The sequence below is a fragment of the Charadrius vociferus genome, unplaced genomic scaffold (assembly GCF_000708025.1).
Source record: "Charadrius vociferus isolate BGI_N301 unplaced genomic scaffold, ASM70802v2 scaffold365, whole genome shotgun sequence".
Classification (NCBI taxonomy): Eukaryota; Metazoa; Chordata; class Aves; order Charadriiformes; family Charadriidae; genus Charadrius; species Charadrius vociferus.
The window spans coordinates 723,223-743,903 of NW_009648559.1; the positions used below are offsets into that span (position 1 = coordinate 723,223).

At 43.7% G+C, this 20,681-nt stretch overlaps 1 protein-coding gene across 1 annotated transcript in view; it reads left to right on the top strand.

Annotated features, from left to right (window-relative positions):
- LOC104287443 (transmembrane protein 2-like) overlaps positions 1–20,681 on the top strand; it is a 54,766-nt gene that overhangs the window by 6,008 nt on the left and 28,077 nt on the right. Inside the window, exons 2-14 of the mRNA XM_009886152.1 lie at positions 88–257; positions 559–747; positions 1,110–1,279; positions 2,129–2,338; positions 6,129–6,334; positions 7,944–8,013; positions 8,670–8,798; positions 9,800–9,885; positions 11,246–11,377; positions 11,498–11,533; positions 12,394–12,546; positions 14,355–14,532; positions 19,844–20,059. Of these exons, the coding sequence (XP_009884454.1) occupies positions 88–257; positions 559–747; positions 1,110–1,279; positions 2,129–2,338; positions 6,129–6,334; positions 7,944–8,013; positions 8,670–8,798; positions 9,800–9,885; positions 11,246–11,377; positions 11,498–11,533; positions 12,394–12,546; positions 14,355–14,532; positions 19,844–20,059 (1,945 nt within the window). The remainder of the gene's footprint in view (positions 1–87; positions 258–558; positions 748–1,109; positions 1,280–2,128; positions 2,339–6,128; positions 6,335–7,943; positions 8,014–8,669; positions 8,799–9,799; positions 9,886–11,245; positions 11,378–11,497; positions 11,534–12,393; positions 12,547–14,354; positions 14,533–19,843; positions 20,060–20,681) is intronic.

Here is a 20,681-nt window from a genome sequence, read left to right on the forward strand (position 1 = left end):
GGATGGATCTCCCGTCCTGCCCGAGCTCGTCTGGGGGACAGAGGGTTCGGGGTGTCACTCGCTTTGCTCCTTCCCCATGTCCTTCAGGCAGCCCTGGGCACTGGTGGGGATCCTCGGAGGGGATCGGGGTTCCGCAGCAGAAGAGAAGCGGGAGTATCACGGGAATGGAACAACGGGGTTAGCTGTAGCCCAAAGAGACTTCCTCACCTATGATGGCACCCGTTTTACTGTTACCGCTTTCAGCGGATGGATAAAAGGTTTAGTCTTCCCTGACAATTGCGTGTCTTCTGTTGTTGCTGGCTGCTGGGAATGTGAGCAGGGCAATGAGAATAACACCGTAGTCTTTTGCTTGTGTAGACGGTGACCAAACTAACAGCAGTACTCTCGCAAAGTAACGCTTTAGCTGCCTACAAAGAGATGGCACTGACATATTTAATGGCTAGAGCACTTCCACTGCACACAGAGTTATCTAGATAAAATCTAACCTTGTATGCTCTTTGGCTAATTGCATGATTCTGTCGTGCATGACTGAAAATAATCGATTGCTTAATTTTTCAGGGGTGCCTCACAATGGATTTAAAGTGGAAGCGTCCAAAGGAATAATTCTTCATTTGGTGGATGAGGTTACAAGTTGGTTACCTGGTGACCGGATTGTCATTGCCAGTACAGATTATTCTATGCATCAGGCTGAAGAGTTTAATCTCCTTCCTTGCCCTGAATGTAAAAGTAATCAAGTGAAAATTGACGGTATGAAATATTTTTTTTAAGCCACTTATTTGTGGTAAATATTTACATTTTCTTGTCTTTTACATTCTCCATTTACATTTGCTTGTCTTTTTAGCTAGTTTTTGTGCCATAAACACATGGGCACTTGTCATATGAGAGCTGAAGGCCCAAATATTACATTGGGACTTTGAAGTTTGACCAGAGGCAGCAGTTCCTTGTGGAAGCCAGGGGAAGTTCTCATGTCCTCTGGGATCAAATACTAACAACTGGGGACGTCCCCAGACTTGGTGGTTGCTTAAATAAAAGGCACATGCTTGCTTAGAACGACGCGGTAATGAAGCTGCTGTGCTCGCCCTGAATGCAAAGGTTTCTGATTCTCACAGGCAGCCCACTTTATCTTCACATTGGAGAAGTCATAGATGGCATCGATATGAGGGCAGAGGTTGGTCTTCTGACTAGAAATATACTTATTCAAGGAGAAATGGAAGACTCCTGTTATGGACAAAACCAATGTCAGTTTTTCTCCTTTGACACATTCGGCGGGCATATTAAAGTGAGTAATTTTTAATGCACGTGCCTCTAGGTGGTTTCAGACCGTTCCTTTCCTGTAAACAAGCAATATAATGCATGAAAATACCATTGCATCTGGGGAAAAAATCGTGCTTGCCTACAAAGGAGGGAAATGTTTGTTCAATTGTTTTGCAAAACTAGACTGGCAATGAGGCTGTGCCGTTTTGTTCACTGCGTATGCAAAAACGTACCCTTCCCTGGGCGAGAGGGGATTCTTTAGCGGCATCGCTGTCTGTAGGGTCAGTGGGAAGTTACACAGTTTGTGAGGTGTCACTGAAGAAATTGTGTTCCTGCAGAGCAACCCTGCTCCCTTCATGGCTCAGAGAAGCGCTGGGTCTTGCCCTGTGTGCTTTGCCTCCTCTTGGTCATCCCACGTGTTCCTGGAGGAGGTGCAAAGTCTTGCTGTTGCAGGGGCTGTGTGTAGAATGACTTCTCCACCACATGGTGGAAACCGGGGAGCGGTGCAGGTCTCGCCTAAAATTGCTTGACAAAGTTGCTGGGAGACAGAGCCTGGTGGTAAACGCTTCCCCTTTTCCTGCAGCTGGCAGGAGCCCCTTGCCCACAGCCGTGTCGCACGCTGCCGTTGCTAAATACCGCGCGTGGTGTTTGGCAGCTGTTCCGAGGGAGCCCCGTGCCCGGAGGTGTGTTCTGCGGGTGCTGCGCTGCTGTGAGTCACGGCAGGGAGCTGACAGCTCCTTCTGGGATCAGGCCCTGTTTTACCCTGCAAACCTATTGCCTAATGAGAGAGAGAGAGAAAAAAAAAAAAAAAGTTTTTCTTTTTGTATGTGTTTATATTGTAATGCCGTACTCGGATCTACATTTGTCTCAACAGATCCTAAGGAATTTTCGCTCTGTTCACATGTCAGGAGTGGAATTAAAAAACATGGGGCAGCAAATCCTGGGCAGTTACCCTGTGCATTTTCACCTGGCTGAGGATGTGGATGAGAGAGGAGGATACGAACGCCCAACCTACCTTGATAACCTGGCTATCCACCACTGCTTCTCTAGGTGTGTTGCCATACATGGAACTCATGGCCTTCTGGTAGGAGACATATTTTATTAGTACCGAGTTAATTTCTTTGCTTAGGCACTGCTAAACAGTGAGAGCCATTTGTGATGCAAAGAGAAATCAGAATATTGAAACAAGGCATCTTTTCCCCGAGAAATGTCCCGACTTGTCAACTTCATTTGACTGGTATTCAGGTTAGGACTGTTGCTCTTGAAAGGAATTCCGGGTTCTTAGTATTGCCTAATTAATAATATTAGTGATGTGATCAGACCTAGTGAAAACTTTGCCATGGTTATTCTGGACAGTGTGCGATAATAGGAACTGTCATTTAAAATTAAAGCAGTGGACCTTTACCGGCCCTGACTGACACAATGGACCTTTAATTTGCAGAGGAGATAAAAAAGACAGGAGTTGTTCAAGTCAGGGCAATGTGAAAGATATCCAAAAATATTCACATGACAAAGGGAATGAAATATGAGAGGGACAGACCCCAACGGCCGCTTCAGTGCCAGAAAAGCCCTCAGGAACTTGGCTTTGACCTAGATCCTCACAAGGGCATTGTGGAGAGGAACTTAAAAAAAATAACAACACAAAAAAGCCATACGTGTCCCAGCTGGAAAAAGACACATTCCTGTTCCAGTCCCGACACGTCCAGTTGCTGTGTGCTCTGCAGGACCCTGAATGGTGTTGCGGTGTCCGTGGGCATTTCCTCATTCACCCGATGTGTGCTCAGGCACAGACACTCCCTCAACCATTCGTGACCTCCCGCCTTTTCCCTGACAACTCTTTCTTAACCCAGGACATAAAAATGTTTAAGACACAACTGAGGTGCACTCTGCTGGGACCCTCATGTGAAAGGGTTCTCCCAAAAGAATGTATTCATGAAAATATGACGCTGGACTTGTACAACCAGGACCACTTTCCGTGTACCCTAAACTGGATTTGTATTGTCCAGATCACTCAGAATTACTCATTGCCTTCTCATAGACATGATTTGCTCTGGCTGTAGAGCCTGCTTCTGTGTGCAGAGCCCTTGGGTGGCAGGAGACTTGCCCGGTATGTGTGGATATGGCTTAAATTGCTTTTTCTTCTCGTTGGTACTAAACCTCTGGGGTTGAAGAAACCTGCCCGGGATGAAAAATTAAGGCTTATGTTAATATTGGTTCTGAGAAGGGTGGTGTATGCTCTTGCTCTTTCTCAGAAGTGAGGTTGTCAAGGGTTTATCCGGATGCGTGGGATGCACTAGTTGTGAAATCAAGAATCCAAGTGCGAGATCCATCTTCCCCCCCCCGCATCTGACTGCTGAGGGCTTTGGGTCCACAAATTGGTGAACAGATTTTATAGCAAAAGTTAAATATGTGATTCTGTGGAAGAATAGTGTTGTTTCAATACAGTCATTAAGATAATAAAGAGCAATTAAAATGTAATAAAAATCCTTGCTTTAAAATAAGTTAAAATAATTTGCAGTTCCGGGGAAGAGTATGTGTATCAGAGCAAGGCAGTTAAGTAACATAGATGAATACCCCTTTTAGCATCAGATTATGAAACCTCAGCCCTTGAGGCAGAATAAACCAGATAGGTGGTTTTTCCCTCTCCTGTTTTGAGGGTTTAGAGGATGTAATTGTAGAAGTACGTTGCAGGCGTGCGCTGGTTTGTGCTTTGCTGTGCCGGGGCCACGCGGCGCTGTCTGCGAAGCCCTTCTCCCATCTGCTGCTCCCGCGTGCCAGCCTTGTGCCGCTCGGCGAGCCGGTGGCGCGCACAGCTTGGGTTACTGGCCGTGGCTGGGAAGCGGGCTGCGACATGCCTCTCGCTGCCCTGGCACACGTCAGGCGTACACACACTACTGCGGTCCTTCGTGTCTAATGTTGCAGTGCATAAAGGTCACTTATATTGTATTGCCGAACTATATATAATTCAGCGTTTAGAGGCATCTTAATCATGCGGTGTTGGACGTGCCAGCGGAGCTGTAGCCTGCGTTGTGGGCAGTGTTTCACGTTGACACATACAGTAATGTGCTGGTGTCGCAGTGCCGCAGGTGGGCTCTCCTTTCTGAGCTTTTAGCTCCTACCTGTGATACGCCAGAACTGATCAGTTATCGGGGTTGTGATCTAATGGCGTGGGCCCTGATCTTTCAGTGCAAATGAAAATGATCTGTAAATTATGTTATTTCTGGTTAGGAGAGTGACCCATATAGTTTCGTGTATGTAAGTTTTCCAGGCTGCCATATGGTTCTGAAGCTGTGACAAATCACATTAATTAAAGTTAAAACCTGTTTTCAGATATGAGGCTGGTTTTTAACACAGCTGTCTGAAGCACAGATTAGCCCAACTTCAGCTAAATTCAGAAGAATGAAACTCCACAATTGAAATGCTGTTTAAAACAGCGGGTGGATTGCTGTTACAGTTTCTTTCCAAAAATAGTCTCCCGTGGCCTCCTTAGTGCAGCTTCTGCCCATCGTTTGGAAGGACAGAAGTAGCCAGGCTTACTGTTCTTAGCAGGCTGGCAAGGACACTTGCATTTTTGTCTAAATCCATTTCCTCTCTGTATTTCCGAGACTCAGCTGGTGGGGACGCCTTCAGTGTCGCCGCGTGTAGGTTCTCTGTTACTCTCCTTGTAGCTCACTCCGAGCTATTGCACCTGCCTGCAGGGTCTTCGGTGGCTTTCCAAAGCGGTGTCGGGTGGGAGTTGGGTAACTGGTTGTGTTGTGCCTTATTTTTAACTCTCTCTTGATCACCTCGTTAAGGCAGAAACAAGAGCAGCAGCTGAGAAGTTTGAGGGGTGACTGCCAGGAAAACAATGAAATCCAGTAGAGATATACCTATTGGGACTATACTGTTTGTGACTCCAGATGTTATGTACGGTTCCAGCCCATTAAGGGGAAACCGCAGGACGTGAATCTGAAATGCATTTGGTTCAAGTGTCCCTCTGTATACAGAAATAACCAAGTAGGTTAATATTAGTTAATCTTTCAGTCTTATGTGGACATAACTCTGACATCAACAGGAATTTTGTATGCCTGAGGAGTGAATAAATATGCTGACAGGGATCATTTGAGTCCAAAGTTAGGTTTCAGTAAGATTTAGTAACAAATAGCTGGTATGTTAACTAACCCGATTTAGTATTTACATTTAAAAGAAGGATTTCTGAATTTTGTCTTCATAAGACTGTACATCAAAGGAGGCTTGTGCTAAGTCCTCTTGGTCAAATTAGGGTTTAATGCAATATCCCTGTGCGTGTCAGTTAATCTTAAATAGGCGGAAAGAGTAAAATACCATCTCTGCCCAAGCTGATCATTACAGGAGTGACGTGGTCCTGCACCTTCTGAGGGGAGGAGAAAGAACAGAAACCTCATTAACATAAATTACTTCACATGGTGCATTTTAAAGAATTTCATATTTTATTTGGGAAGTGTTGCAGTCATGAAAATTTCTGGATTAACGAGGCTAACCCTTTATCCTGCGAGACACACTTATCTTTCCACAGATATTTACTCCGTGGCGCTGAATCAAATATTCTCTCCTAGAGCTGAGGGCAGTTTTAAACCCAGTGTTTTGCAATTTTCCTTTAATTATGCATGTGACCTTCCTCAGAGTAATTTTAATAGCAGTTTTGCTGCATAAGAAGGTCAGTCCCCAGTTATGCAAACCGCATGTAGCTTGAGTGAGCTCCGGGAGAGGTGCCTGTGGAGGCACTCCTTGCCGTGCAGAGGGGTGCCAAAACCACTCCATGCGCTTTGGGGTGATTTATTGGAAAGCAAAGCACATCAGTTATAGTTCCTACTGCCGTTTGCATTGCGATCTATGACCTCTCTACTTTTTTCCAGGTAAAAGACACCATTGGCTATGACACTTTGGGGCACTGCTTCTTCCTCGAAGACGGGACGGAGCAACGCAATACGTTTTATCACAACCTGGGCCTCCTCACGAGGTCGGGAACCATCTTGCCTTCGGATCGCAATGAGGCTATGTGCCTTGCCATCCGCAGCCACGTCTACGGGAATTACGTTCCTGTGCCGAGCACCGACTGCATGTAAGTGCTCTGGGAGCTGTAGTCAGGCTTTGCACTTACGTTGCACTTCATAGCTGGGTCCCAGAGAGTGCTGTGGTGAACCTTTTGAAAGGTGCTATTTGATATTACATGAAAAATTGTGTCTTTTTCTACCATTTCTCATTTTAAGGTAATTTAGCTCCTTGCCCATGTTTTGCATATGAAGATCTCGGTTAACACCTGCATGAATCCTAAGCGAGGAATATTTGCTGCTGGTTATTCCTGTCGCAGTTTCCTGAGAATCATAAATACATTAGAGCACTTTGCTCGTTTCTGAACCCCTTTCAATTCTTTTTAAGTAGAGTGTTGAAGGCTCCATGAAATCTGTCTGATAAATGCAAGCTGCTTCGTCCCTGGTATAGACTGGCAAAAATATCACTTACTACAAAGGGAGCTTTTTGCCTTTTTTCCCCAGGACTGAACTGGGGCTGGAGCATCTAGAGTAAATTGGTCAATAATACATGAGTGGATGAATATTTAGAGTACAACAGGAGATTTAGTGAGAATGTAGAGATTAGCATAAACTATGGTGAGCATCATTTAACAATAAACAATATCCTGCTACAGCTGACCCAAGTTAGCCTCTGTTTTGCAGATGGTTGAGCTGTAACATGGGCATCTGGGGGGATGCAGGTACTTGCCTGGCTACTGTTTGTGAGCAAGAACATAGTTTAGCCAAGGGAATTTGTATTTTCATGTTTTCTGGAAAAGGATCCAGTGGCCGAACACTATATATTTTTATTTCTGTAAATAATCCAACAGAATTCATTGTGATTGTTGTTGAAATGCTAAGGTTGCTTGTATGGTTGATACAGATTTATTTTGCGCCTATTTAGTGGTTCTGTTAATCCAAAGGAGTGTGGATTCTTGAGTATGTGATAATTAAGGTGGATAAAAAATTATTGAGATTTTCTGCTCAGAATGATCAAATTAATTGGTATGGTCATGAGAAAAGATTTACAATGTTTCTACCTGTGGTCTTTATTATTGCAAAAGATGTTATCAAATGAAGTAAGACAACAGATGATAATATTTTCATAGCTATATCCGGCTTCTGTTTGTGCCCCTACTGATCTTCCTTCTGAAGCAAAAACTCCTTCTTTGAACAAACGTCAAAATAATATCTCCTTAATCTGCTTAAAGAGCCATTTATGGCTTGCAAGGACATTTGTTTTGTTTTCTATGTTGAAGCTTCATAAATCCACAGAGAATCCCGTACCTCCTGCCATTGCCCCTGAAGTTCCAAAAAGCAAACCAGAAGTTCACTTTTCAGACATTTTCCAAAGCTGCTTAACTTTAAAAGAAAAAAAAAAAAAGAAATGACATCAGGTTTCCTTAAGCTCCCTTTAACGGAGCATGGATTTTGTGTTAACGGTCTCATATAATTTACAATAGGTTCAGCATGTGGCTCCATAAATGAGCATGTCTGACATCACTAGATGTTTCTTTTCCTTAAAGAGTATCATTAAAAGGTTGTGTAGAGTTTTAAAGTCAATAGGAGAGTTGTGGCTCAAGTCCAGTGCAGTGCTATGAAAATGTATCCCTTCCTGTTTGGTAACTGCTCAGGATCATTTTGATTTTGATTTTTCAGGGCTGTCAGCACATTCTGGATTGCAAATCCGAACAACAACTTAATAGAGAATGCAGCAGCTGGTGCTCAGGTAAAATCATTTAACAGCAAGAACTATGCTTTGCCTCCAGTTCCCATATATTCTACTATTATTGATGTCATTGGCACGAGGGCAATGAATTTTTAGTAAACTATTGTAAAATTTGGATATGTATTTCAGCAACCTTTGTCTCTGTTAAGAACAAGCATTTGCCTACAGTTCTCACACTGGTATCTCTGAGACTGATTTCTGTCACAAATGGGGCTGGAAATGGTGTGCGGTACCTCTTAGCCAGTGTTGATGTTTATTAGTAGTTAGTAGTTAAATGCCCAATAAAAATTTATACTTGTGTATATATAAATATATATTGTCTCCTTGTTATTATCTCTGATGTTTACCCAAACCATGTTTGTGTTTAATGTGCCTGTATAGAGAAGATTATGCTTTCTAACAAACCACCTGAATTTCACCCATAACGTGCATTTTTTTAAACTCGTGTGTGTGCGCCCCGGGGTCCCACCCTGCATGCCAAGGGGTAAGTCGGGTGGTGTAAGAGTATGGGCTGGTGTGTGTCCCCTGAGACTCGTATGTGTTTGGCAGGCCCAGGTTAGGAATCTGACCAGCATAATGGGAAGCCCTAAGTCCCCAGGATAAACTGTATCATTAATTGTGTTGTTTCATTTCTTGGATCTCCCTTTCTCTTTTAGGATGTCGGGATATGGTACATCTTCCACCGGGTTCCCACTGGACAGTCCGAGGGGCAATATCCAGAGGGACAGGCTGAACATACCCCCTTGGGAGTATTTTACAACAACAGAGTCCACTCCAATTTCAAGGCACGTGGATGATTTTTATGTCTTACTGCCAATATAATAGTATGGCGTAGGGCTGACTGTGTGTGGTGCACTGAAATCAGATGGTCACGGGCGTCTTACATTTTGATAACGGTCTTTTAATACTGTATCGAGAGAAAAATCAATTTTGGGGTGTGATGCTCTTTGTAACAGTTAAAGAGGGAGCTGAGCAGAATGGGGCTCCCAATTCAGGTGGGTGCCTGTGTTAGAGGGGATGTGCCCAGGCCATAGGTGCACCTACTACTAAGTGAGATTTAAGGAACGACAAGTGGAAAACTGAGCACTGCTGCTGGCCACAGTGGTGCAAGGATATAAGGGGATGAGCAAAAGTTGTTTCTGCCAGGGCCTGCTCATCACCTTTGAAAAGTGGGACCAAAAATTCAAGGGTAATTCCAAGAAAAACACTTCCCCCCAAATATACTGTTGACATGAAAACGTAACCTGTAAGCTGTAAAAAGTATTTTTAACTTATTTCTCAGGATTCTAGATTGAAATCAGTGCTGTTCTCTGTGCCTTGTATATTTTACATCTTGGTCCATGACAGCTGCTGCTGTAGCCCGAAGTCTTTAACTTGGCTACGGCAGCTCATGTTCTCTTTTGTCTGTCGGGGGACTCGTCACTCTTTATTTAAAGCCTTACTTCTTAACAGTGCTCTTTTTCCAAAAAGTTATCAAGAGCTTGGCAGAGTCCCTTATTGCTTTCTGTGAGAGGGAGAGAGAGGGTGGGAGTTCAGGGCTTTGCTTTGGGTCAGAAGGCAGCCCAAGATGCTGATGTGTAACACATGGCAGGGCAGGCTCTGTCCTGACTCCAGCCTGCTCCATCCCGTGCTAATGTCATGCTGAGCCAAGGGACACCCAAAGGGAAGAGAAAAGCCAGGCTGCAGGCGCTCACTGTGCCTGCACGCGCTGGCTGCCCTCGTTCATTGATAAAAGTCTGGGATCTCTGGTCTCTGTTAAAATAATTGGAGTCGTGTGCGTTTTCAGGCTGGTTTGTTTATTGGAAAAGGAGTGAAGACAACGAGAGCCAGCGCTGAAGATCCCAGAGAGTATCTCACTGTCGATAATGCCAGGTAAACACATGCTGTATGGCTAAGTATTTTGGATAGTTGTATTGCTTCTTGGCTTCTGCATTGTATTTAGCAGATCATTAATGCCTCGTTATGGCTGGAGCATCTGAAAAAAACCCCACAAGCTATCATCTCTGATGTGCAGAGGCAAATACTTTGTAGCTGTGCACTGAATTGTTTGTGTTATTGCTGATCAAAAGTGATACACGTGCACTTGGGGTTATGAGGGCTAAGCAGTGAAACACGTGAAAGGGGATCCAGATCCCATTATTCCATTAGCGGGTTTGTAAACTCCAGCATTTCTTATTAATTACTTAGCAGAACTTACATCTGAACGATGATGTAAGAGCCTGCTGAGACTGCTCTAGGATTAATGAGGAAAATAAAGTAGCCTCAAAGCTTTCCGTCAGCTGCTTTGAAATCTCTGAGCTTCCTTCTTCAGATTGGAAGGAGGCAAATTAAGGCCATTTTCTCACTCACTGCAGCTCTATGGGTCTACGCGAGGGGGATATGGCAGAAATCAGCCAGTGCTCCTGCTCAAGCCTTGGCTTCTTTCCTCCTCCATCACGCCCTATCAATGCCACGTATAATGCTCCCATATGACCGAAAGGAAAGGGTGACTTTATGTTCCTTTGTGAGACTTCCCTGCCAGAGTCATCCCCTTGGGCACTGAGGAGGCACTTCCCTTAGAACATCAGCTGGAAGAAATAGGAGGTGAGGGTAGACTCAGAAAAAGCAATTTTTTTCCAAACACGGCACAAACCTACCATTAACAGCCAGTGTGGCAAGAAATAGCCTACAAGTAATTGAGAAGCACCCAGTTGCCAGAGCAAATCCTTCTTTTCGTATGACGGCTTCTCTTTCAGCAGAGACAGAAGCAGATGGAGGTCTGGTCTGTACATGCAAGGAAAGCAGCTCCAATTACTCTCTTATCTTTGCTGCGCGAGATTCTTGAAAGCATCTAATTGATTTTCTAGCATCAATCCAGGGATTCCCAATGGGCTGTGTAAGGACAATTACAAAAGGACCCAAGTGACTTGGGAAAATGTTTTCTATGCCTCTAAATCACACTGAATCAAATTAAGGAGTAGCACTGGGCCCATTGAAGTCCAGTGAGAAATCTTCTGTTGATTTCACTGGGGCCAGAATTTCACCTTTATGAATGTTTATTGTTTTCTGCTTTGTACCAAAGCACAGAGATGAAATCAAGCTAATAGCCTGACTCTGATCCAGGGTGTATCACCTCTTTAGGCCCATCAGAATGATATTTAGAAGCCAAATGAGGTCCACCAGGCTTGACCTCCTCTGTCTGAGGTCGGTTCCTATGTCTCTTGTGCCCAATTAACTAAGCTCCTTGCTTCAGGTTTCGCCCGCATCAAGATGCTGATCCTGATAAGCCGCGAGTTCCTGCCGTGATTGATGGTCTCATTGCTTTTAAAAATAATGACCACGGGGCCTGGGCCAGGGGCGGCGACATTATTTTCCGCAACTCGGGGTAGGTTACTGTAATTACGTGTTATACCGTTCCCCTCGCAGCAGACATAAATAGGTCTGTAGGCCAAATTCACCGCAGACATTCCTCCTCATGTACACCGTTGTGTTTCTTCTGTCCCAGGTTTTCAGACAATGGAATTGGACTCACTCTGGCAAGGTAATTTCTTAAAATCAACCTTCTTCCATTTTTTTCCCCCGATGTAAGAGGCTCAAGAATGGAAGCTGAGATACTCCCCTGGTAATTCCTGTAAGACACAAGAAAACCTCACATTTCCCTCCCAGACCACATCAAGTCTTCCCTGGACAGCCGTTAATACAGGGGGCAATTTAGCCTTTCATTCTCTTTGCCTTGGCATGTCTGGGGAATTGCTGAATATTTAATTTTGGAGGGTAGGTCCTGAACCAGTAGACTAAACATCTGGTTCTGCGTTCAGGGAGACTTTTCTTCTGCTCTAGCCCAGTCGAGCAGCATTGCCTGTAGCTGGTGGGCTGCTGGGGAAGGGTGGCTGGCATGGTCCCACCTGGTGGCACAGCAGGTCTCCTGCCTCCTCTGCTGGTGTCTACCATGCTCCTGATGCTCTCATCTCAGCCCCTCTTGTGAAAGACCTGCAAAAATAAGCCATATCCAAAACCCACTGCAGGCAACGAGAATCAGTGATATTTGGCTCTTGCTTCAGGGATGTAGTAAGAATTTATATAGCTACTCAGTATAGAGCAATTATTTTTATATACATATTTTTTTTTGCAAATATATATTTGCAAAGGGTAGAGCTGGTTTTACCCAGACTGAGTTACCTGGATTAGTGATGCCTGAGCACTATGCTACCTTGGCACTAACTTGCTAGTTTCTAAAGAAACTGTAAAGCAGGCTGTTATACCAGTGCATGCACTTTGTTCCAAGTTAAGAAAGCAATTTGAATGTGTCTGCGGTGTAATTAAAAGTGTTAATTATTTATATATAAAAATATATCTATATATGCTGTGCTGCATAGTTACCTGGCGTTTCTTTGCTTGTAGTGATGGAACTTTCCCGACAGATGAAGGCTCCAGCCTGGAGGTTACATGCTCCATTTTTGTTGGAGAAAGCAGCAACTTTGGCTCCCAGGGGGGCCAGAACAGCTACTGGGGAAAAGGGGCAAATGGAGAATACAGAACACTGCCCAGAAACAAGTGAGTTATTCTTCTGCCATTTCTTCTTGGTGTTAGCATAAGCTAGAAGAATAAGCCTCAGGACTGAATGTGACTACCAACAGTAATTTATACCGGCTGTTTAAATTATTGTACAGGCCAGAAATAATAAGCATCTGAATAAAGTCACTCTTCAGGCCAACAGCTTGAGAGCATTCTCGACCGAATGTGTTTGATTTAATTTTCTGCTTAATTTATTAGTCACTGGAGAATAGATTAGAGAGTCTGAAAGATACCAAATGGCTTTTGTGTAGCACAGCGTCGAGCTGATGGCGCAGCTCCCATACACCATGCCACCGTCCCTCCTGCTGGCGTAGCTGGGCAAACACGGCCAGTTTGACAAAGGAGAAACTATTTTTCATTATTACCTCTTATTTGTCTTTCAATGGCTTATGTTATTTTCTATTTTGATAGCAGCAGAGCCACCTGCGTAGGTAGTGCGGTGCATACCCACATTTCCCAAGCCTAAATTCTACCCTAATGTATGTTTTTGGTGATGCTCACCAATCGTTAATCCCCCTACGATGAATGTAAAATTAAGGAACAAGCAGTACTCAGCAGACATGCCATGCACACAGCCCTGTCTCAGCCATAAGTGACACAGGAACGGGATCTGTGTAAGACAGCGAGAATAATCAGAGCTGTCCTCAGTTATTATCGATGTTGTTATTTTAATTGCAATTGCAAGAAAGCTCCTTTGCAGTTCAAGCAAGGTCTAATCACCTGTGATATTATTAAGCAATGTGCTCTTGGAAAGGAGTATGCCAAAACGTCTGATATCTGTCCTTTCATTATGCCATAGTGCAAAGCGGGATGTGGGGGTTGTACCAGATCCAACTACTGGGATAACACCTCTGGAAACTGAAGAATTATTTGGTCAAGAAACACTGTTTGTGCCCCGTGTTTCCAATTGGCAAAGCGTTTCTGGATCTCTGGAGCCAACCAGTAAGAAAAACATCAGGGCTGGGGCAGAATCTGGCCTTGGGGACCCCAAGGCTGGAGAGAGCCTGTGTGCCCACATGATGTCCACTTTGTGGCTTTCATGCCTCAATGACTCTTTCTGGCCTCAGTAAGCATTGACCTACCCTTCCATGCCACTACTACCCAGCTTCATTACTGTCTGCGAAGCTGCTGCGGGGCCAAGCAAAACTTGGCGCCTTCTCCAAACAAACCATGGAAGGGCCCAGTCCTTACCTGTGACTCCAGTGGTGTCTCCTTCAACTCTGATATCTTGACAACACGTCCATGGACCAATGCTGCAGAAATCATTTTTCTGTATGAAATGCCGTGGACTAGGTTGTAGGGATCTCGTGTGAAATGGCTGATAGGGAGAGAAGAAAATGTGCTTCAACACTTGGTACTTGCTTCCAAGGAGACACTTGCCTCCAGGGACACTGACTGATATCATTTTTTCAATCATGCTGTTTTCCCGAGAAACCCTTCTACTCTAGAATGGGGAACCTGATGGCAATCCAGTCACACAGCCCTTTGTGTCTTCCTTGTGGTGATGAACCCCTGGGTGGCTGGGGACAAGGGTTTTGAACTGCTTCACCCCAGCTTATAAGCCTTAGGCAAGCTTATGAGTCATTTTTTTTTGTCTCTTGAGTCTTATCCTGTAGAGGATGTTCAGCAGAGTTTCATCTTTCATTAACTGCGTGCTGAGTGGCAAGATCCCAGTTTGGGAAAAGTAAGGTGGTTTAGCTACTTGTTAATATCTTTCTGTGCCTTCAGGAGAAGACTCAGAGTTTGCCCAAACTTTTAACACAGGACTGTGTTTTTAAATCTCACAGGACATTCCCTATACGTGGATTCCAGATTTATGATGGGCCTGTCAGGATGACAAAATGCACTTTCAAGAAGTTCACCCCGACTGTTGACAGATACTCAAGTGCCATCGGGTTCTTCATGAAAAACTCCTGGCAGATAAGCCCCCAGAATAACGTGTCGCAGATCCTGATGGAGAAAAGTGTGAGTAAGAAAAGCAGGAGTGCATGCTATTGGATGTGTAATTTGTTGACATTTTTAGAAGCCATGAGATATTTATCCTAGAGCAGGGATTTCCAGGCAGTGGTGCATGGTGCATACCATCGATTCATTTTGCAGCACATTTTCCTTTTTTTTTTTTTAATGAAGGTTATTTATAAGCCAGTAAAGTGCGAAGGTATCTTATGCTTGGGCAGGCATATATTAAAAAAAATCTGTGTTAGAGGAAGATTTCACCTTGTAACCAGAAAATCCAGAACATCACTCTTAACTGGTGCAGCATTACCAGCTTCTATATGCTGAGGACCTGGTGAGGACATGGCCTCAGAGGCTGAGGGGAACGCAAACGAGATCTCCAGAGGCAGTAAACTGCGAAACACTTCCTATACAGAAATAAGCAAATGCACTTAGAAGCAAAGCCACAGCCCAGTTTCTGGTGTCAGCAGTGAAATTCCTGTTGAGCACAACAGGGACTTCCCTTCAGCAGTGACAGCAGAATGGGGCGCTCTACCTCTGCCTTGACAGGAGCCGTAGGATGCTGAGCAATTCCCGTCCTTGTCCTGGATTCCTGCGGGGATCGTGACCCTGCGCGCTTGGCTTGGGAAATGATAGATTCCACCTGGCTCGCTCCCAGGGATCATAAGTTCTCTTTAGCTTTTTTTAAACAAGGTCCATGCTTGTTAGGATGACCGTGAACTGTAGTAACTTTGGCTTGAGGTTTGGCTTTTTTCTTGAGAAAAATTTCCATTGCTCTGGGATTGACCAATATCACTCTCTCTGGCAAGCAGTTAGTTTGTCTGTCCCCTCTCTGGTACACTTTAGACCAACAACAGGAGGGTATTTCATGAAAGGATGATGTTGATTGCAGTCACTTGACGGCTCCTCTAAAGAAAACACAGTTCCTGTGCATTTCAGTAAAGAGATCTTAGTTACCTTAGATGCTTTAGGGAGCTTTGGAACATGAATAAAGGCTAATTTGCCATACCTTCTTTATGTCCTCCCCTGAGAAAATGGTTATGAGATGATCATGGGGAACATGAATGAGAAAATCAACCTGGAACCAGGGAGGGGATCTTAAAGAAAAATGTCTGATGGAAAAAGTTCGATCGGTGGACTGGAAGAGAGTGGAAATTTTCCTCCAGTAATGGGTGTAGGACTCTGTCCAACAGAATGGTTTCAGACAGATGATATCTGTGCACATTAGCAAAGGGGATGATTACCTCTTGAATGGCTGCAAATGCAGCTCTTTAATACAGTTGCACCGTTTGAGGCCAATGAGCCTGTTAAATATCCCAGCATTTTTTTTTCTGAGGGGCAGTGTAGTACTGCAACGCTTTTAAGATCTGAGGTTTTCAAGGTAAAAATGGTCAAAAGACTTACTAAATACTTCTGCAAAGCAACTTAAAATAATACACTGTCAGCCTATTACCAAAAAACTAATGACATTATCCTAATAATTAATTCTTGTATGTACATTTCCAAGAAATACCCATTTCTGAAGTTGGTGTTTTGCCAACTTAAAAACCATTTATGTTTGTAGCCACCTGCATCCCAGCACTTCTCACTTTGATTCTGTTTTATCTGGATTGAACCCAGATGTGCTAAGTCTGATTTCAGACTTGAAGGACCACGGTTAGTTTGTTGTTTTGTTGCTAATTGATATATGGGACAATATGTCTTTGACTAGTTAAGATAGAGCCTGTAAAAGTTTTTAATTAATTTTCCATCTCCAGGCTTCATTTTATTACTTTTTAAAGGGTAGCTAAGTAGCAATTCCCTAAAGGACAATCATTTTATGGTTGTTTTTTAAGAAGAAATTAAACATTATTGCAAGTTGTATAGTGATGACAAAACTATTAGTCATGCTGAAGGAATAATTGTATAATTAATCAGACTAATCAGCAGAATGGTTAGACAACAAAATAATAAAGCCAGTCAGGTCTTATTTAATTCCAGCATAAAAATAACAATGAAGTAGAATAAAAGACCTAAACATTACGCTCCACAAAAAGTATTCTCGTCGCCTCTTTGTTGACAAACCTAAATCTCACATATTAAGATATCTGTGTGTCTATCAATTACAACATTATTGCTCGGCTTGCTTCTTTGTTTTTAAAAGGGTGCTTTTTAAAAGTTATTTCAAAGCAGTGGAAGCAGTAAGTTGGTCTTAACCCAGCTGAGGGCATGACCGACGGTTGTGGTCTCCTGCAGGTGTGGTTACTGTCTGTTGGTAGGACTTGGAGAGCCCAAAGGAGATGGCCCCAGCCCAGAACAGAGCCATGCCCAAACAAGACATTTGTGCATCGTTTCTTTAGAAGACCTGCGATATCTCTTTTTAGTCATAAAATAGCAACCCATTCATCCCTCTGCCTTTTTGATGCACAGCTCCTGTAGAGTGAGGTGAGGAGGAAGAGGTTGTACATGACCTTTTCGGCTCCTGTGAACGAGGCCACCTCCAGCAGATGCAGAAGACTCACAAACTGTCCCAGTTCACGTCCATTGCTAATAGTCCATCTGGTTATTTCTTCCCTGCAGCCAGGAGCTTAGGGTGGATTCAAGTCTATTCTGCTCCTAGCTCTGCCAACACTGGGGCATCTCTGAAATTACTTGTGCCAGAGAAATCCCAGCAGACTGTGTTGGGTGGGTCTGTGGTCCTCAGAAGATCTCAGAGTGGCCGGAACTGGCTCCTGGCTGTGGTCTAGTGACTTCCATGGGATCACAGTCCTGTCTAGCTAAGGGATGGGCGCTTCCTAGTGTTGTCTTTGCTATGTTTAGCCTGTGTTGTCTCAGTGTGGGATTTCTGCGTCAAAGCAGAAATTTGGAATGAGTTCGTAATGGGAAAAAGAAAAGCAGACACTGAGTTAAAGCGCAAGTCTGTTATCCCCTGAAAAAGAGGGCAGCAAAAAAAAAAACAAACACCCAAACCCCAAAGAGAGTCCTGACCAAAGGGAACTTGCAGGGTGAGGGCTTGCATCACTCCATCAGAGTAAAAGCCATGCCACTGAGGGCAGAGTCCTGGGGTGGTAAAACAGTTTACAAGTGGTTTCCTTAAGATGGTAACAGTAACACAGTGATATGGGGGTTTTTTGGCAGCTTGTGCCAATACTTGCATTTTAGAAAAAGTTGCAAGTTAGTATGTTTTCCAGTACACTATGAATTTTTAATATAGCGGGTGTTTTCTACTGTAGTCTTCAGGACTTGTCTTCAAGTCAGCTTCAGCCGTGAAGCTTAACTTCAGCTGTGTTCGGTGTGCTGCTGCCTTTGGACAGGTTGAGTTAGCATGTTCCTAAGGGATTACATACTCACATAACCATCATCAGTCAGGTCTCCCTGTCAGGCTTCAGACAGGTAATTCAAGTAACATTTATACCATATCACTCCCAGGTAGTCCACACCTAATGAAAATTAGGTGTCTGAATAGTTGCGTGGTAGCTAGACATGACCTGTCTCTGCACCCTCTTCTAGCTCATTCCGAGCTCCACATGGACATACCTGACGAGCTGAGTCTTTTCCCTCTTTGTGTGTATTCAATTAGAAAAAAATATATGTTGCCATAGCTGTAGCTGCAAACTCAGTGCACCCCTATCCCTCAGCGTACAAAAGTAAGGTGACCTTGAGACTGATAAAAGAAGTGACACTGCTCATGAACATTTCCATTTCTTTTCTGACTTTCAGACTTTTTCGAGGAGAATGTTGGAGGTCAGGTTAGCGTTAGCACCAAAACTGTCTGCTGCTGGATGGAAACGCTGAGAGCATTAGTCAAATGTAAGCTGTGCTGGCTGTGCCTTAGTTTGTTTTGAAGTACAGCTGACTTTGTTCTCCTCCCCAGTGAAGTGCCCTTTTTCATACGCAACTCCAGAAGTGAACTGTCACAAAGTATTTATAATGGAGCTTTGAGCTGCAGCACAGTGTTTACATTTTTTAAAAAAATATCTCCTCTTTTATAAATTAAAATGAAAGAAAAAAACCCAGCTTTTGGGATCCTCCTACTTTGTCAAGTAGCCCTTTGGGCAAAAATTTCCTCCAGGCAGTAGGAAAAGGTTTTAAAGCACTCAAAAATACACATTGAATTTCCGTGTGTTTGAGTCCCCTTTAAGTGAGAGTGCTTCAGGTGGTTGTTTATGAGACTCATACTTAGAAAAGAAGGTGGCAGAAAAAGGATTCTAGGCTCTAATTTGATTTTAAAGGAATAAAGACTTTTATTCTGCAAGCGGTTCTTGCTGCAGTGGTCATTCTTTTTAAGCCAATGGGACTTTCCATCTAACTCCGAATCACAATGACTCTCCTCTTCTCCTAAGCTGTTCTGTTTATTATTGTTAAAAGAAAGCCTTTAAAGCCCTTAGTAAACTTGCAGCCTAATCCTGCTGACCCTAATTCTTACTCATGTGCACAGTCCAATTAAAACTAGTTGGGCTAAATGGAACAAATTACAGTCCTTTGAGTTGGCGTGATCCAGTCGCTATTTATGCCGTCTGCTATTATCCACGTTGCTCCAGGATTCATTCAGAGTGCTTGACCTGGAGTAATTATTTTCTTGATTACTTCAGAACTTAATCGTCGCACACTGTAATAATTTTCTCTGCAGACATTAAAATATTCCATGCCTTTTTGCTGAACATCTGCAGTTTCCTTGTTTTGCTGGATTTTCATATCGGGACAGAATCTTTTACTTGGCTGCTGAAAAATCTTGAAAACAGAGCTGTGCATAAAGCGGATAATGCTGCTTCCTGCTATTTCTCTTTCCCAAAATAAAATTCTTCAGGGGATATATTAGAACGTGCACAAGAGCCAATTCTGAGAATTGCTGTCACTTTTATGAGTTTTATAAGGTTTTAGGGGAACAATTAGGAAAAAATGGCACTCACAGAACCCCCAAGAACAGCCATTGAAAATGTACATGAGCAAATTCACCCAATATCTAGTAATTTTTGTTTGTTTGATCACAGCTGTGATATTCCTCAGTAAATTTCATAATCTTCCAGTACTTCCCTACCCTTTGAATCATTCTCTTCCTTTTGCCACCACACAATTTATTGCCATGTGATTTCGAGGAATACATGATTTTGAGCAACCAAAAGTCTAATTTCTGTGAAAATATCTCCTGAGATTAAGAAATGAGGGGGGAAAACCAATCCAGTTGGAATTTTTTCTAAATAGATGAGGCAAAACAAAAGTCTTTGCTCAGACAATAGAGCTTTCTAGTTCTAGCTGTGTCGCTGTTTTGGCTGTTAAAGCACTGCAAACCCAAGTCCTCACTTAGAGCTAACCCGTAATTTTTCTTCTTTTCTCCTGCTAGGTTGGACTGAAAGTGTTTTTTGGCAGATCGGGCCAGTGGTTTGGAAACAATGATAGTGACGGTGACAAAACGTCTGTCTTCCATGATCTGGACGGTTCGGTGACAGGCTGTCCGGACACTTTCATCGGCAGAGCAGACAACTACTTGCTGCGTCATCCCGGGTGTCTCACTGTCCCACGCTGGAACGGGGTGATGTGTACCGGGAAATTCGCACAGGTAATGGTGGGGGTGGCTGCAGGCAGCATTGCTGGGCGTGCTGGGTGGGTGCCTTCAGATACTCTGCCGAGGGATGATGGAGTGAAACTTACTCAACACCCTGTAACATAAGAGGTGAATAATAAATTGGGTATAATTTTACTCCTCTCACTGTTATCTGCCCAATTCCAAGGGCTCGGTAAAGCTCCTGTTGTGCCGCTGCCTGCAACCTGTGGCTGTAAGGAGCTCTGTCTATTCCCATCACCCGCAAGAAGCTGCAAGTTGAAATAGAGTTGGGGAAAGTTTGTCATTTTCTACTTCTTGCTTCCAGACATTTGTCTACTGTATCATGGGGCTCTGGTGGACAAGTCTGGTGAATCAAGTTTTAGTAATGGAGGATGTTACTCCTCTGATACATCCCACTGTGTTCAGGATGGTGAAATGGGTGGTTGAGACACAAACTCACACTTTATTTTTTATTTCCCATTCAGAAATCACTGGCTGAGGGATGGTCAGTCTTAGGTCAGGGTGGTCTTAAACCTTCACCAGAGTTTTCGTCAGCACACTTGAGTTAGAGACCTTAGCTGAGATGTCAACACCTTGGTAGAAAGGGCTGCAAATCCCAGGTAACCTTTCCGTAGGG